The 17,478-nt window shown below is 54.2% G+C and overlaps 4 protein-coding genes across 4 annotated transcripts; 1 reads left to right on the top strand and 3 right to left on the bottom strand.

Annotated features, from left to right (window-relative positions):
- Positions 1-83: 83 nt before the first annotated feature.
- Positions 84-4,169, bottom strand: POSPLADRAFT_1186649 (hypothetical protein; the record flags this gene model as incomplete). Its single annotated transcript, XM_024489235.1, has 23 exons — positions 4,027-4,169; positions 3,811-3,947; positions 3,642-3,750; positions 3,570-3,586; positions 3,352-3,497; positions 3,187-3,282; positions 2,892-3,126; positions 2,639-2,821; positions 2,502-2,573; positions 2,253-2,444; positions 2,103-2,193; positions 1,914-2,050; positions 1,765-1,856; positions 1,471-1,714; positions 1,362-1,396; positions 1,226-1,301; positions 1,103-1,173; positions 984-1,042; positions 787-933; positions 592-734; positions 421-543; positions 284-358; positions 84-227 (listed from the first exon to the last, which is right to left on the bottom strand). Exons 1-23 carry the CDS (start codon positions 4,058-4,060, stop codon positions 84-86), a joined length of 2,658 nt encoding a protein of 885 aa, XP_024333291.1. The 5' UTR covers positions 4,061-4,169.
- Positions 4,170-5,677: 1,508 nt separating this feature from the next.
- On the bottom strand, positions 5,678-5,963 carry POSPLADRAFT_1050696 (hypothetical protein; the record flags this gene model as incomplete). Its single annotated transcript, XM_024480041.1, has 2 exons — positions 5,678-5,910; positions 5,960-5,963. 2 exons carry the CDS (start codon positions 5,961-5,963, stop codon positions 5,678-5,680), a joined length of 237 nt encoding a protein of 78 aa, XP_024333290.1.
- Positions 5,964-5,991: 28 nt separating this feature from the next.
- POSPLADRAFT_1050695 (hypothetical protein) lies at positions 5,992-7,661 on the bottom strand (the record flags this gene model as incomplete). Its single annotated transcript, XM_024480040.1, has 6 exons — positions 5,992-6,254; positions 6,575-6,685; positions 6,992-7,089; positions 7,175-7,271; positions 7,525-7,595; positions 7,618-7,661. 6 exons carry the CDS (start codon positions 7,659-7,661, stop codon positions 5,992-5,994), a joined length of 684 nt encoding a protein of 227 aa, XP_024333289.1.
- A 1,677-nt stretch (positions 7,662-9,338) lies between these two features.
- Positions 9,339-17,292, top strand: POSPLADRAFT_1160083 (hypothetical protein; the record flags this gene model as incomplete). Its single annotated transcript, XM_024487500.1, has 22 exons — positions 9,339-9,382; positions 9,438-9,552; positions 9,810-9,926; positions 10,180-10,194; positions 10,372-10,417; positions 10,992-11,181; positions 11,220-11,322; positions 11,374-11,552; positions 11,613-11,793; positions 12,004-12,235; positions 12,563-12,587; positions 12,812-12,925; positions 12,978-13,277; positions 13,332-14,304; positions 14,957-15,213; positions 15,273-15,554; positions 15,605-15,655; positions 15,754-15,812; positions 15,885-15,995; positions 16,054-16,746; positions 16,802-17,041; positions 17,093-17,292. The coding sequence occupies 22 exons, from the start codon at positions 9,339-9,341 to the stop codon at positions 17,290-17,292; spliced, it is 4,527 nt and encodes a 1,508-aa protein (XP_024333288.1).
- Positions 17,293-17,478: the final 186 nt, after the last annotated feature.

Here is a 17,478-nt window from a genome sequence, read left to right as displayed (position 1 = left end):
AATATGGCAACAGAGTACAACATACGAACATGGGACGAAACATGAAAGTGCAATGAGTTGTAGTTGTAGGCGGGCGCGTTGCGTTACAACCTTTCTTCGCTGGCAGACAAAGAGGCTGAGTTTGAGAGGCCCGAACGGGCAACGTTGAGCAGGAAGCGTTCCACGACCAGCTTCCCACGACGGAGGTTTGCGAGCGAAATACGCTCGTCGGGAAGATGGGCTTGGTCCTGTGCAGATCAGGTCAGCCTTCAGGGTCCCCCGATAATGACGCATCAGCACGTACTGTACTTTGACCGAGAGGCAGATGCAGCGCATGGCAGGAAAACTCCTTCTCCAGGTACGGAATAGACGGTATGGACTGACATGCAGAAAAGACCATCAGCGCAGTCCAGGGTTCACGAGAACAGACTGGCGACGTACCCCGCCCTCCCGTATACGCAAGGGCTGCACGCCCCATTCGTCCCGAACGGCATCCTCCAGGGCATGGAACCATGGGTCGTCCAAGTTGCCTAGCCACCAATCTGCAGTATGGTCTATGCTGACCTGGAAGGGACGTCAATTACCAGGTAATATCCTAGTGCGCTGACCTACATTTAGTTTGTTGGGAGATTCCATCCGGCCGAATGTAGCAGTAAGATGCTCTCGGAGCGACCTTGCAATCGTCTCGAGGTCCTGATCTGGGACGATGCGGACGGAAACATGCGCCTTCACACTAGCAGGAATGACGGTCGAATCTGGCGCACAAAGTTAGCCAATACTTCAGTATCCATCCTCCTGTTCACTCACTTCGCGGACCCGATACCTGCACATTGTGAATAGTGAGGGACGGCTCACGCCACCGAGACGCCAGCAGCGCTGTGGGTGTCTGCGTGACGCCAGACAGAACCGTGTACACTTGCTGCTCCTCTGGCGTCAGAGGACGGACGCTGTCATCTGGCAGACGCATCGGTGGATCGTAATCTATGAATACACAGATGACGCACAGAATCCCGGGATAGTCACACGGTGCTGCCCGTCGATCAGTGTGCCGAGAATTTTGACCCTGCACGAAGGTTTGAGCGCACGGCTCGCAATGTTTACGTGAGGTCATGAGAGGGCTCACATATCGAGCATGGGCTCAACCGCAGCGCCACCATCGACACCGGAATGACGATCCGGGCCATCACTGGACACCTACGCATATAGCATCAACATAAATTCCACGACTCTATCTTGCGCTACTCACCTCGACGTTGCAATGCACAACACCGCGCAAGCCATACGTGATGCAGGGCGTGTCCTCCGCGATCCACGTCGAGTTGCTGCGATCACACACATAAACACCCGCAGCAGCGTGCGAGCCGGAAGCCAGAAGCACGCACCTCACAAGTATAGCGTCGATGGGCCCGATCGCGTCCTGTCACACGGAGAAGGTCGGTTATCTCACCGGCCTGAGAACACCAGCCAGCGCGCCGGCCATATCATACGCACCTTGTGTTTTCGCACCGCCTCCTTGAACCCACCACTGCCTGCCTCTTCCTCGCCCTCGATGACGAAGATCAGGTCGAGCTCGAGCGCGCGCCGGCTGAGCAGGTCGGCGGCGGCGCAGGCCACGGCCATAATCGGGCCCTTGTTGTCCGTCGCGCCGCGGCCATACAGGTACCCATTCCGCCCTGTCAAGGAGAAGGGATCGGAGGACCATCCTCGCGCGGAGGCAGCGATCACGTCATAGTGGCTGAAACACAAATCAGCAGACGTCACGCAGGAAAGACAGGCCAGGCATACCCATAGAACAATATCCGCGGCCGGTTGCGCTTGGTTTGGGTGCCATGGAAAGTCGCGAGGACCAACGGGTTGGTGCCATCTCCGGTGGGTAGCTATCAATGCCAGGACGGTCGTCAGCGACAACTCGAGGAGCCGTAGAATTTCTCTACCAGGGATGCCTCGGCCCCCAACTGCGTCAGACACTTGCGCAACCAGATGGCCGCCTGGCGACAGTCTTCGCGATGGGCAGCCGAATTGCTGACACTTGGTATGGACACAAACTTGGACAGTGCGTACACCATCGTCTCTGCTCACGAAGCTGTCAGGCATGCAGGTCGATCGCGATCTGCTGCACGCACCGTTGCCATAATCGCCTGCGTCGGCATCCGAGTCTGAGATGATCGGGAGCGGGCTGATCTTCGGCGGTGCAGGAGGCTCGATTTCCCAAACCTGCGCGGGAGTTTCAGATCCGTCAAAGGCCGCTGCGCACTGAGAAGATCAAGGCGAACCTTGATGTGGTCGTCGCTCGCGCCCGTGATAAATGCGAATTTCCGGGCATTGCTACTGACGCGAGACTCGGATGTGTCATCGAGCTCAAGGCCGGATAATGAATCGGAGGGGAAGCGAGTAACTATGGAGGACAGGACGATGCCACCATGTGCCTTCCAGGAAGCAGTGAGATTGAAAGTCGCAGACCAGCGCTAGGGGCAGACATACAATGTCAGACCATCGGAAGGGGGATTAGGAATCAACCATACCTGCACTTCGCCGTTCGCGGAACATGCATACAGATCAGAATGCAGCATGGAAAGTGACAGAATATCCACATTCTGTGGTCATGGTGGGTTCGTCAGCAGTTGCCCAAAAGCTCAAATGTCATGGGGCGGCGACATACCTCGACGACGATGAGGCTGCGCACCAGGGTGCGAGTTTCCAGGTCCCACACCTTAACATGGCCATCCTGGCAGCCCGCGTACACCGTCTCGGCGCGAGCCACGAGGGACAGCACGGCCCCAGTCGCACACTCAAACGTATGCAGCAGAATTGGGACGGGATTGGCAGGGTCGAGCTTCCACAGCTGATAATGCACGATCACGCGGATCCGACATCAGATCGAGAAGCGCCCGATGGACACTCGGTCTCCTTACCTTGACGGCCTCGTCTCCGCTGCCCGTCACCAGCTGCAGGTCGTGCTTCTCGCTTACCCGATGCGGCAGGTCGTCGGATCCCTCCCGCGTGCTCGGCACCAGCGCCATGCAATACACGTACCCGTAATGCGCCGAGTAGATCACGTTCGACGGGGCCACCTGCAGCACTGCGAGCGGCCGCTGAGGGGGCTCCTGCCGCAGACACTGCGTACCGTGCGCCGGCGAGCCGGCCGCGCTCGGGAGCGAGGAGGACGATGAGGGCGGCGTGGGGGGGAGCGAGATGTGGGAGGTCGACGGGTTGCGCGCGTTGAGGTCGGCAGGGCGGCGGGTGTACTGCGGGTAGCTGTCGAAGAACTTGTGCACGCGACGCGAAGTCGGCGTGGATCGGCCGCTCGTTGATGGCGAATCCAGGAGGGGGTTTGCGCTCGACGAGGCATTTGATGAGGAGAGAGAAGGGAACGTGTACCACTGGAGGGACGTGTCCTGGCACCCGAAATAGAGCGTCTGCAGGGGGGGACACCAGACGAGGGAGAAGAGGTCACCGGCGTCGTCCTCGCCGTGCGGATTCAAGACGTAGAGGAGAGTTAGCGAGCGCGTGCTCCAGACCTAGGGACAAGGTAAGATGACGGACGCAGTGCCATGGCGGAGAATGCGTTACGGCAGAGGATCATGACGTACGCGGATTGTACTGTCGCCTGAAGCAGATCGCGATGGTAAGCAGACTTTTTGGATTCAGAGACGGAAGCGTACCCGAGGCGCTGAAGAGCCATTCCTGGTCCGGTGCGTATTCGAGAGCAAGAATGCTGCCGGTGTGCCCCCTGAGCGTGGTCTTCAGCTTCAGTGTGGTTTTGTCCCATACCTGAGGTTCACAGGGAAACTTTAGATGTAGCACTCAGCACCGCGAGGCGGCGTCACTGACCAAAATGTCGGCGCCTTGGCTTCCACTGTATATATGACTCGGGTCGGCCGCGAGGCTGAGCACGGACTTTTGCGCCTGGCGCAGCGAGTGGTAGAGCCTGGGGGGATGCTCAGCGGTGTCTGGCCTGCTGAGGGATGCTGCGTCGTCGCCATCGAGGGTGAGCACGGGCAACTGCGGGAGGGACGCGAGGAGGCACATGGGGGACGCAGTACGTACGGTGCGGGACCGTCGGGCTCGGGGGATCGAGCATCTCTTAAGTCAGTGGCGAGAAGCGGCGGCGGCAATGTTTTCTGACGATGGCAGGTCGGAAATGCGAGGTGACAGATTGGAGGATGTCGAATGGAATAATCAGCTGGGAGGAAGGGAAAGCCGCTGCCAGCTGCTGCCACTCGCAAGGCCAATCCACCGCGCTCGGTTCCATCCGCCGACCTGCACGCGACCGGACGCGTCCGTCACGCCGTGACCGTCGCGCTTGCCTTTCGCCATTCTGGCCTCACTTTACCTCACTCGCCCCGTCTTCTCTTCTCTCCTTCGCCGCTCTCCCAGTTCATTCATCCGCCAGAATGTCACTAGCTGCTACTACTCGCTTGACAGCAGTCACTCTCGAACGGACGCGCCACGCCATCCTGCGCCGATGCACACCCCAGCCACCTCCGTTGTCCAACTGACGCCATAATGATCAACTTTGCCTCACATCTCAGACCCGTCTCGTCGCAACGGCGCCCGCATGGGCGCGCCGTGCTCGGGGGCTAACGCAGCGCGAGGTGGGGCTATCATCCGTGTCCACAATTCACCGCAAAGCCTATATGTACGCTTGCATCGGACCACTCGCGGCCAGTGCCGGCCTGCCCGTCGCAAATTGGCTCTCTGTGGGGATGCAGCTTCTAGGCCATCCGAACTGCCCCCTGGACGTATCACAGTGCGCGTATTTACGCACACTGGCTCCGCGCCTCGTCCGGCTGACAAGACGCGTGCGCCTCCTACGTCACGGAAGGCGACGATACCGCCCCTTTGGGCGGACAAACAGGGCACAGAATGCACCATCAACGACAGATAGGACGGATCTCCTCCCGCCGAGACTGGTTATACGTCTTCATTGACCCACACGCGAATGAAGTGAAGGTTCCTAGTCTTGCGCTCTATCGATAGATGCGCATGATCTGCGCGTATGCGACAGATGGGCGTATTTACATAAGGTGTGACTCCTGCCTTTCTCGCTTCGTACGAACGCGGACCGCGGAGGCTTCCCATCAGTCACCGCGTCGCCGTCGCCGTCGCCCGAGACGGCTCTGGGTGCACCAAGAACGCTCGATAGCTGGTTCTCTGTTGTCTCGTGCCTATATGTGCATAGGGTTTGCGTGCGAGCCAGCCGGCGAGATCTGTCGCGGACACTACAGGTCTAGGTGCACACGACAACGCTTCCCCGCAAAAATAGCTCATCAAAGATCATAATCGAGCCGAGTGTAATCGGGTTCACGCCCCTGTGAACAACAGCTGTGACATCCCGTGACGCCTTTCCGATGCGCTACGTTCAGCACGCTCGAATGCTGTGCTGGAACCGTCTGGGAGACTCAGTCGTAGCCCAGCCGTGTCGGGTTCTCACAGGAAAAGCATACTGTGTGTCTGCACACGATCGTCCGTGTGTGCACTTCCGCTAGTGACGCATAGCCCCGGAAGGTCAGTAACAAATTCAGATTGTGAACCAAGTCTTCCCGCGATATGATGCGTTCAATAGTCTATCGCAAGATGTTCCCTGACCACGTGGTAAATAGATGCATGGCCACATCTTGACGAATTTGTTATGGTGCTGCGTTTCCACTGCTATCTCATGTCCGTAGTGCAGAGATATCGACATAGGACAGACATGTCAGCGACGGCACATAGAAAACAATGCGGTGCATGACGTAGTACCGGTGACCGACGGTGAATATTGCGAACGCGTGGTGGCCGGAGGTGTATTTAGCTCTCTCACAAAGCTAGATGAACAAGAAGGAAGTGTGGAGGTGAGATGAAACAACCTAAGTCCTGTGGTTAAAAGTACAAGACCGGTCAATTCACGGTCACTGCTATTCGAGGGCTCGTAGGCCTGATCTGACAAGACTTCCTGGGCTTAATGAATCGCCATAAAAGAAGCGAGAACCCTACTCACACATCATGCACGATGCAAGGATCAATCGGTCGTCACACGTTGAGTTGCTGTTCTGCTACGGGCACATCGTCATGCGCGACGGCGTCTCTTGCAAGCTCGCCCCCGTGCTCCTCCCATGTATGCCCTTCATCATTTTCGATACGGCCAGCTAGGGCATCGACCTGTGGTTCGCCTTCATCGTTCACGACGTCGTCAAAAAATCCCACACTCGAAAGCCAGGTGCTTCCAGCGCATGTGCCTGAGCTGGCGAGGGACGATGGCCGACTGTCAGGACCGTCCATGCGTTGTGCAGCAACTTCACCGAGGTGGAGAAGAAAATGAGAAATGAAGATTGATGATAACCTGCCATGACACAGTTGGTATATGCGGGGGTTCGGTATGCAGAGAAAATCACGAACACAGTAATGATCATAGGCAGATTATAAACGCTGTCTGCATTCTCTATGAAGACGACCAGCGCAAGAATATTCAATAATGAGATGCTCCTGTTGATCATGGTAAGCGGAGAGCCTTTAACGTTATTGCGTGGGTTTGCGTACAAGAAATATAAGATCCCTGTGGAAGATAGCCACGACTTAGCTGTCTTGGTGGAGATGGACGAGATGCTGAGCTCACCGTCGCGGAGCACGACTGCACATAGGCTAAGCCCTGTGAACCAGGCACTGAACACCCGTCTTTCGCCTGTGGATTTACGGGTCTCCAACATTCGATGCCAGGTTGCTCCCGCTACAATTAAGTCGGAGAGAATGAGCGGGACTCGAGACACGATTTCAACTACCTCAATATCAACGGCTGAGTCTCAAGTAGATTGAGATGAACGACCCACGTCTGTAGATGGCACGAATGCGGCGTCAGCAGTTGAAGGCGAGTAAGTGAACTCGGACTGCTTACAGAGTCCCAGTGGTATTGTTGTAGGGGATTTGTTGAACGCACCCGACATCATGTGATGTGAATGTTATCTTACTGGCCGCCGTTACATACTATGTAAATCATGTATTAACGAATGCACAGAAAGGCAGAGCAGATACTCACCATATTCGTCGCGATAGGCACCAGCCCAAAAAGTACCGTTGGTATCACAAGGCTTAATTTTCCGCCACTCACGGCGTGGGTACGCAGAGCAACGACCGCTGAGTCTATGTCATAATCGAAATATTCGATGCAAGTGCTGTTTTATTCACCTGCTGCCAGACCTGTTATCAAGGAGAATACAACCATAAAAGCATAGATTTGGAATGTACAACTGCAAGGAAGAAAGTTAGAGCAGAAAGAATGAGCTGTGGCAGGCCGTCAACCTCTGTGGGCACAAGACCTGTCAAAATGAAGTTCTTAGCAATAAGAGGGACGTACTAGTATGGAGTTGGAGGTAAAACAGTATGTGACAGCAAACGCGAATATGAAAAGTCGATTCAATGTGTAGAGCAGGGCAAGTCGCGAGCTACGATTTCGCAACAGGTGCTCATGGGTCGGGATTGTTGTGAGAAAGTCGTAGACGATGAGCGCCGAGTGGTGTAGCAATTCCTCCGATGTACTGATGCTCGTTGAACTACAATGAGGAGACTCACTGATGCATGCATAGAGCACACAAGTGTCTTGGGGACTGTCCAATAACAACTGCGTTAGGCCTACTTGTGCGCTGTGAAGGATTTCGTACTCACGTGTTTTCCACGGACGCGTACAGTTTGGATTCGATTTCGGACATCTGAGGATGCTAGAATAGTGTAATCCAGATGCCACAAGGGAGTTGAGTCAGGTCTGAGGCAAGAAAGACAACTCATATATAGCCCAAGCATTCGGCCCTTGGTTACACGTACCGCGACTGCGGAGGGGACGTCGGTGTACAATGAAAACTATCCCGCAGTTCGTCAGATGCCTCACCCACGCGTGGTGACAGTCATCTTTGCACAGCTTGCCCTGAGGTCGAACGCACAGGCGCTGCTTCGGGAATGATAACTCCAATTCCTCGGCAGGACGATCGCTTTGTGGCAGCTGCTCCTAATGAGGGCCCGAAATTTTGATCAGCATAGGATTGTCATACTTTCAGTCCATATGTAGTCTATAACATGATACAACAGACCGAAGTAACGTCTCGAGGACGTCAATGAGGAAAAAATTCGTGATGGAAGCATTTTTACGGAAGCGCGTCCCGAAGGGCGCATCCGTCGCATGTTGCCTGTCTGCCAACTCTCGAAGACAACCGGACCAAAATGTCTTCCCCCGCAAGCGACACCAGCTCCAGAGAGACAAGCATCCGCACATGTTCCCCTGATTCCTACTCCATCGTACTCCCCCTAGTGCCCGCGGGCTTCGGGGTTTTCTTCCATTCATGCTCGATTATCTTTGCCACGCCTTTACCTGAGGGCGACGGCCATGCATCCTTGTGGTGGAGACAAGCACCACTGAGACATAAATGCAGTTTGACTGCCGCCAGCATCTCTTCGTAAGCCAGAGGCGCACGTCCGGTCATCCACTCGCTACTTCCGATCTCACCCACCATCTTTCCTCAGTCTTCCTGTATGTATGCACCGAACAGAGCCCACACAACCGCAGAGCACCAAGCTACAGCGCCTCACCGGCGAACCTACTCATCACCAGCCGGAGCCCTAGCGCCTGACTCAGACATCTACTGCCAGGGAACCACACTCGGCGGTTGATTACACTGCCAGACCCGATCACGAATGATCGAGCGCTCATCATCGTCGAACGCGAGAACGAATCTCTGTTGCAACAAGACCGCCAAAAGCAGCCTCTTTTCCCACAGGAGTCACAAGTACGACGTGATGGGAGGAATCAGGAACCCACAGAGCTGTGCTTTGCAGAGATCTGAGCAAGGGAAAGGTACGGAACCAGCGGTACCGGTCGCCAGATCATAGGCAACTGAGCTCCGTACACGCAGTGGAGAGCATGACTGAACTGATCGGCGCGTAAGAAGAGCAGGGGCAAAGACGGCAAGATGAGCTCGAGGAAGCAGGTCTTTGCAGACCAACGGTTTCAGAGACTTCGACATTGATCATGACCGTCTTCAGAGGTCCCAGTTGGACACTGATGCCTGCCTAACACACCACTGCGTAGCCAAAGGTCAGGTGCAAGAGAACACAAGCAGAACGGGAATCAGATTACTAGTGTGCAGAGGGTGATCGCAGCCCGTCTTCCTGTGATAGAAGAGCAGGAGTTGGGGGCAGCAGAATAGACACGGAGGGACTATACGTACGGCAGAAGACCCGCCGTCGTACACCCGCCCCACCTGCCATACGGACTTCCAGGCCTGAAGTGCATACATCACTCGTCCGCTCCTGTCTGATCGCACATGTGTCCTCGAACTCTCCCAAGGTCTCTATCCATCTCACGCCCACGTAGTGCCTTCCTGTTCGTTCCCTTGATGTCCGGGCAAAAAAGCACAACATTCCGTAGTTCCGACAGCCAGTAAGCCACGAAGCCATGTAGTTTCGCTGCGCTAGCCAGCGCTTCCAGGCTCCAGTCCCCGCCTTGCTGCCTCGGAGGAAGCAGCAGTAGGATGGAACAGCCTGCGGCGAGCAGAAAGCTACGCAAATATCGCCGGGAGTGAGCCGGGCCCTACGGCCCGACTGCTGGATGTGAGTCAAAGACTCGAGCTGTCACGCATGCTGTGTGATGCGCTCATATTGGGGAGTGGGCTCATCTGGCCCAAACCTAAGCATGCCTTGCAGACATTCAAGATGCGCAAGCGATTATGATCAAGCAGAAAAGAGCAATGCTGAGCACGTTTGACCTGAGATAAGTCTGTGCGTGGCCCATTCTGCCTCGCCACTGTGCACATACCACCTGCCAGAATGTACGCGACTCACTCAGTCCTCATGACGCGTGCATATAGTCCCGCGACACTTCTCTGGTGCCAACGCTGGAGCTCACTGCCTCCATGGGCGAGATCTCGCGCTTTCTGACATCGCCTTCCTCGATTCTATGTTTGGAGGCGCATGGAGCACCTCCTGTATGTAAGGTAGACAACCTGAAAACATGAACCAAGGGTCCCGAGGCGACACTGGCGGAGACCTGCGCGTATGACCCGCTGGACAGCAAATGAGCTGGTACCCAGACGCAGGCACTTTCCGGAGATGCGATTATGAATGCACTGAAGACGTCTTTGCGAGCAAAATGATCCGAGCCAATGGTATGATAAGCAAGCAACGAGGCATGACTGCATGAATCATAACCACCTTATAAGAACGCACCTCAGTCTACAGGCCGTGCCTGGCAAGGTGAGGTGGCACTACTCCGACTACCATGCCAGATGAGCTGTGACTCCCCAGAGCAGAATATGCGCACGAGACAGCCCCATAGGCACTTAGGGTTAGATTCCACTCTGGTTAAAGAGTGCATCATGTTGGCTAGAAGCAGCAACTCGGCCGTCGGCGAAATGTGTCTTTTCGCCGTAGACAGGGACCTGGAGCGATGAAGGTCATCGAAAGGACGCACGTGCAGGTGAGTGGAGGATATCCCCGGTATGAAGAGGCTCGTCGAATGCGGAGACCAGGAAGCGTCGTCGTTGAGATGAATGCAGTGTGTGTTGGGTGCGCCACAGTCTGGCGCGTTATGAACTTGTTTGATCATTTAAACGGAGCCTGAAAACGCGATTCGTCACGCTCACGTGAACCTGACATGTAACGCGATGGACTCTCAGCGCTTTGCTTCCGCCTCCGCGAACAACTTGCATGCTCCTGCCAGTGCCTCCCAGTCTTTCGACTTTCCCTATAAGTTGATCTTTTTATAAAAATGCCACTACATATGAGTACAGTACTCTCCAGGAGCATTCCAGAGATAATCGCTCATGTCTCACGGGTCCGCACCATGCATCCCTCTCATATCCCTCTTTTCACGCTGTCAGCAAGCACAGAACACCCCGCCCATGAACTATCTGCACTTGTCTCTCATCTTACCTCTCTGTCTGACCGCTCCATGGGATGTCTTTCCGCGCCCATACCTTGCTCCGAGTCGCAACATTTTTTGAGAGATTGCATCACTTGTTCCATTGCGATATTCGACACCCAAACGACAGTCCCGTTCAGGAGCACTATCCCTGGCAGACAGGCTGTGCAAGTAGGACGCTGGCATGCATTTCGCAAGAGCGATCAAGGCGAATCTGGTGCCGGCACTCAGCCAGAGGATCCCGAAGACCTTGATTGGGAGGATGTTTGGGCGAGGAAGACCTCGCCAACGAAGCTTCCCGCTGAGCTTTCAGAACTACCGTAAGTGCACTCACACTCGGAGATGCGGTGTAACTAAGCTGTGAAGAGAGTATGGAACAGGTGAAGACCGTTGTCTACCTCTCTGACGGCTCACCGGAGGGGTTATCTGCCTCTCTAGGCGCGTTCCCTTTCGCGACCAAGGTTTGTGGCATTTCTCACAAATGCATAGAATATCTTCTAGTTCTACTCTAGATCGGACTCATTGCTTCGTCCACACCATTTCTGACCGGGCGGCCTCACACTCTGTTCTATGGCAAATCTGTACACTCCAGTGGTGCCGTAGGACTCTGCGTCATGTCGCCTGTCCAACCCTCTGCCCATCTTCTGTTCCCCAATCTGGAACCTTTAACGAAGCCCATGTTCATTACCGAGTAAGCCAGAGCCACGTCCACGCGTGCAAAGGTTGATTTGAGAGTACATATATGCATTAGGTCCGAAGGCAACCTAATTCAATCGTTGGACAACTTGAATCCTTCGCGATTGCTACTGTCGGCTATTCATCAGCAGAACACCAAAACAAAATCCGCCGGCAACCTACCACACAGCGACATCATTACCAAAGATGATCACTTCTACATGGCTGTTCTTCGCGGTACTCCTGAAAGGCACCAAGTAGGATATACGACCCGCTTCTCCCGACGTTCTATACAGTTAATTTCAATACACTTTTCAGCTGCGACAGCTCTATCACATCACATCTGGGGATCCATCCCGAGGAACACTAGCCGTCGAAAGTGAGGCAGCTCCTCCGAGAAACACGCTCGTGCAGGCAGGTCATCATGCGTTAGCAACCATACCTCTCTACTTATGCATATAGAGTAGATATTCCGTCTGCCTGCGCATACGTCGCCGGACAGCCTATCTGCATACTTGTCACCTTCGACACATCAGTTAAGGATGGCGGTGACGGTAGCCCGGTCAGATTCCCTCTCAGATTACAACCCCGACAAGGACGCACATACTGTCGTCCTCCCTGACACGTTCCTGGCGGCGTCGGAAAACGGGTTCATGGTGGACCGCCGCGTGGACGATGCGAGCGCCGGTCCAAGGGAAGGTCCGTGGCTTTGCAAGATACCTGGCGGACTGTTCGAACTTCAGTGGAATTGACGGCTGAGCAGCACTAGCACGTAAGAAACCCTGTGATTATGTAAAGGATAGAATACTGTACTAAATCTTTGTGCTGTGCCAGTACCGCAGCTAGCAGACTGCTCATGCGGCGTGTGGCCGTAGAGATGGCATGCATAGACAAAGGCTCCCCCACGACAGCCTTAAACTGCATGGAAACATCATTTGAGGCCGAATAGGTACAAGATGTATTCGGACGTTGCCATCAGTGTGTTATTCTTCTCTGCCCTTTAGGACGAGTACAATCGCTAGGCAGATTTGATGAAGCGGAGCCACGCACGGTGTGTGCCTAGCTTGTGGCTCGAACTCCGCGATATATCCTGCAGTGGCACTGTAGCATGGCCAAAGCAACTAACGCCTGTGGCATTGTCGCGCATATATAAAGGCATTGTCTCGACGGCCGTCGTCCCCACATTTTCTCGCTCATCATGATTTCGTCTGACTCCTTCCCTTCTCCTTCTCCCATATCCCCCTCCTCGGATGATCACATTGGCACTCCCATCAGGTCACTCTCGATCGAAGACACGCCCGAAAAGCTGGCTTTCAAGCTGTTGATATCTGTCGAAGGGTTGCTATCTCTCGCAAGGAAATACGCACAAGTGAGAGGTGAGAGCCATGGGTGAGTGAAATCGTCGATTTTCTGAATGTGGCCCGCTCAAGTTGTCCCGTAGTGCTCAAGATGCTGGGACCATCGGCAGGCTGGGCCGTGTCGATAGGTTCATGCTCACGACCGCCGAACTCCTCAAGGTCTTGGCTATCTCAGTAGCCCTCATGGATCGTCCAGTTCCTTCGCGGTCCTCATTGAGACCTCAATTTGAGAAAGAATACTGTGCTCAACTGCCGAACATCTCGTCGGAGCTTGTTCTTGTCACTCCCGAAGCCTTGACGGCGACGGACCAGGTTCAGTCTCGTGTTGCCAAGGCCTTGTCCTCTGCAAGGCTGCATGTCCGCATGATAACTAAGGGTGACAAGTAAACATAGTCCTTGACCCCTCAACGGCTTGTTTATTGTTGACTTTTCCGCAGTGGCGAAAATGTTATATCCCAGCTCCGGTATGCCTTCATGCGTATCCTCGAGGCCTCGAGGCTAGTCCTAGGAAATGGCCACGGGAATATCACCATCAGACATAATTCCGTCTCCGAGGTTATATACACCGGTTATGAGCATCGCGAGGCGGCCTTCTTTAGGATCACAAACTCGGACGATTACTGTACGCTCATTCGCGAAGCCCTTGACATCGAGCACCTCGAGGTCGTCTTTGAAACAGGTCGTTTCAAGAACTTCGAACCTGGACTAACCTTCAATTCCAAGCAGGCAGAGTGTCTGAAGATCCTCTCCCTGCAACAATTTCTCCCGCTGGCTCCTAATGGCTACCCGAACCTGGTCAATCTCTGCTGCACGTCCTACCAGCTTGTAAACGAGTCGAGCCTGTCTCGATTCTTGAAACTGCCCAACTCGTGCCCCAATCTGAAGGGACTCGTCTTCCGGTCTTCCGGTCCGGCAATCCCTGTCTCCAAGGCCTCGAAGTTCTCTCTAGACCAGCCGGTTATTATGCGCAATCTTTATTCCATCGAGTTGAAGGACTGCAGCTGGCTGGTAGCCTCGTGCCTCTTGCGCCACCTCTCCCTTTGCGCCGATCATGTTCATATTCAGGCTCACGAGCTGAAAGCGTCCACTGCACCTCTTGAATGGTTTGAGGTCAAACATCTTCCAGTTGATCCGCTTTCTCAGCCAACATCAAAATGGCACATCGCTCCTAAGGGAACGTTGAGCGAATTCAACACCGAAATGGCAATTATTGGTCTGCATTCTATCTTCGATGGCCAGCCCGCCTTCCTGCAACACCTCGGCAAATTCACGGAAACAGTCGGGCTCTTCGTTGACGAGCGCGCTATCAAGATCAGATACCGCGGCGAGAAGGCTTCTCTTGATATGGAGATGACGTTGGATTCGCGGATACACCTACTGCAAGGATATGACAGATGGCTTGACTTCGTTGTATTCCTCCGCTGCACATTGAACTTGAATCTGGAGATGCATCTGACTTGAAGCTCTCTGCCTCATGCAGGTGGCCGTTCCATGCTTGAGGGATTCGTGTCTTTGACTGTTCAAAGAGTTGGACGCTCGACAGAAAACCCTGAGCATACGATTTATTTGTACTTACATTTGACTTACGCACATTCGTTGGATTATTTGATGGTAGTAATGCACTGAAGCGAATGGGTTCTGTATTCATCAATCGCATGGAACACCGGCGCTGAGAAGACCAGTTTGCCAAGTGACTGGGTAAATCGAATTTGACGAGGATTTTGACGAGATGAGCACGTGTGATCGAGTTGTTGCAACTGCAGTGCAAGCAGATTTGGCCGCATCATTCCCGCTTTCCACCTCGTCGATGTCGAGCCAGCACAGGTATTCGTAAATGTATACGTATCTCTGGTGTTGATGGATCCTTTTCTTGGTCTCTCTTGGTAGCAAATCCTCCATGGCTCGACACACCATCGCTTACTTTCTGAGGAAACGGGTCGCCTTCATCGCGGTGCTCTCTTTGTTCCTGTTCACCTTATTCCTCTTGCTTCAACGTGCTCTGTACGATGTCGATCAATGGGGCTTACCGCAGATAGACGCGACATCCTATATACCCTTCGAGGTTACATGGGATCTAGCTGCTTCGTCACCGAGGACATCGCTGAGGCCAATCATCGACCTGCCGACTTCATGTCATGAAGCTCATTTTTCTCGCGGGGAACTATGCAACCAGCAAGTTCCCTCCATAGACGTCCTCTGGACCTGGGTGAACGGGTCCGACATCCTGCTGGAGGAGGCGAAAGGCCTGGCTCAGAACCAATATGCATCAGACGACCCGTACAGACCATCCGCATCTATCATGCAGGCGCGGTTGTACCGGTAAGCGACCCCTGATCTATCTTGTCTGAATGATTGGGTCTAACGTGGCAATGCTTCAGCGAGCATGACGAATTGAGGCACTCGATGCGCTCTGTTCTCGATAACTTCCGTCCATACACCAGTCGCTTTCGCCTTTTAACCGCCGACTTCCCTATGCCAAGTGTCGTTGCTAATGAAAGCAACATAACCACACCGGACTCCTGGCGCCTGGGTCAAATCCCTCAGTGGCTCGACTTGCAGAGACAATCGGCACCAGGTGTTTGGCAAGATGGGCAGATAGAGCTGTCTGTGACACATCACGCCCAAGCATTTCGCCCGTACAACGGTACCAACTTCAATAGGTGTGTTGAACATGCAAACATCTGACTGTTTCAGCTGACGGCAGACGCAGTCTAGCCATCGAGTCTCAGTTTGATCATCTGGCAAATATCTCAGAGGTCTTGTAAGCAGATTAACCTGACCATCCACATGTTCCTTCTAATTCATCTGCGCAGTATCTATATGGTCAGAAAATGGACTGTCTGGTAATGCAATGACAAGTGCTCAACGCGTGTTGCTCCCAGAACGACGATCTATTTATGATGAACCCTCTGTCGCCTGTCAGTTTCTATACACCAGGTGAACCTTCTTGTGAGGTACCCTATGTATCTCGACTCATACGTGATGAGCAGCGTACGGCATCGTGCTTCACCTCCAGTCAAACCTGTTAGTCAAGCCCGAGAGGCTCTTTGGCAAAAATCAGGGGGAATGGCGCAGCCTAGGCGAGAGCAACTTCCTGTTGAGTAAGTGTTACCGAATCGCATACTGAGAAGTTGAGGGACTAACTACGAGCCGCACCAGGCCAACGCTTCGGTGCACGCTATCGGCCCTACGTCGCACACGAGGCCAAGACTGCCTCACGCGCGCTCCTGCACGAGATGGAGATGATGTGGCCGGGGTCGTTCGCGCGCACTGCGACGCATCGCTTTCGCGAGACGATGGCCGGTGACGGCGACGTAAACTCGATGTTCATGCATTCGCACTTCGTTGTGGAGCGCGCGCGCGAGGCGTTACTCTGGGCGTGGATTGTCGGCCGCATTGGTGGCCTCGATGACACGTGGGGGGAGCGTGAGGGCAGGCAGGCGTGGACAGAGCTTGGCGGTACATGGGGTGAGAACAGTTTGCTGGTGCAGAGCGGACACAGGGAGACGCTTGTGAAGAAGCGGGTGGAGCAGGCTTTGAAGGCGAGCGGGCTCAAGCCACAGAGTCTGACCTCGTATGCATTTTGTGAGCGTACATTCTACCAGATAAAGGACGACATTGGTGCTAACGACCGCGTAGCTTCATTGGATGGCTTTCCCTACTCTGGGTTAGGCATTAACGGGGCACCAAGCTTCCTGCGGTTCTCCCCGGACGTTGATGAGGGTCAGTTGCCACGGTGTAGGATCTCGTACGATGAATGCTTCGTCGTGAGAGACTACGAGGGAAACCCCAACTCCACAAGCGATGTGCTCAAGAACATTGCCTTCCGTCACACCCGATGCGGGGACTGCGGTACGCTTATTGTTGTGTGGACTTTAGGAACTCGACAATCTCACGAGTGTTCCAGTGATCATGGCCCTGGTAAAGGCAAGTGGACCCCTCGGCTTGTCTGCCTTCCTTCCTCCGCCGGAACGAAGCCTGGTTAGGGATGATCACTTATCCATGGAGTCGGATGTTCCCCACCTGCCTATCGTAGATGACTGGCAGCGAGGGGATTTCTCACTTCGCGCAGTCGCAGTGACGGAGCAGGACATCAACCTCAGACAATGGACGCTGCAACTCCTGCAACGGTACCGCTACGTGATAGGTACGTCGAGCTGCAAGACGTTGTCCATTGTCGGCTGATGCTTCAGTGAAGGGGACACACCGTCTATGTTCGAACGAATCTCAACGCCTCGACAAACGGACCTGATCATCAAAAGGGTCGAGAAGAATCGGAACGTCGCTCTGCTGTGTATAAACGACGATGTTGCTCGCCAAGATGACGAAGTGGGTCGAATATTGAAACGTTGGCTAGATAAACGCTGGAAGCGCATCGCAGCTTGGGAACGCCAGTGACACGCTGACCTTTCGCACCCAGTTGCCGGCTTGTAATCGTAAATATGAACGTACACTAACGCTGCTGTCTAGATGGTAATTGGATCAGGATACCCTTCTGTAACACGCTTTCTTGGTTTCAGCATTTATGCTAGCTTTGATTAGGGACAATCTAGGGACGTTTGTTTCAATGGGCAACAGTAATTG

This window comes from Postia placenta (genome assembly GCF_002117355.1).
Source record: "Postia placenta MAD-698-R-SB12 unplaced genomic scaffold POSPLAscaffold_23, whole genome shotgun sequence".
Taxonomy (NCBI): Eukaryota; Fungi; Basidiomycota; class Agaricomycetes; order Polyporales; family Adustoporiaceae; genus Rhodonia; species Rhodonia placenta.
This window is presented reverse-complemented; position numbering and strand designations above follow the sequence as displayed.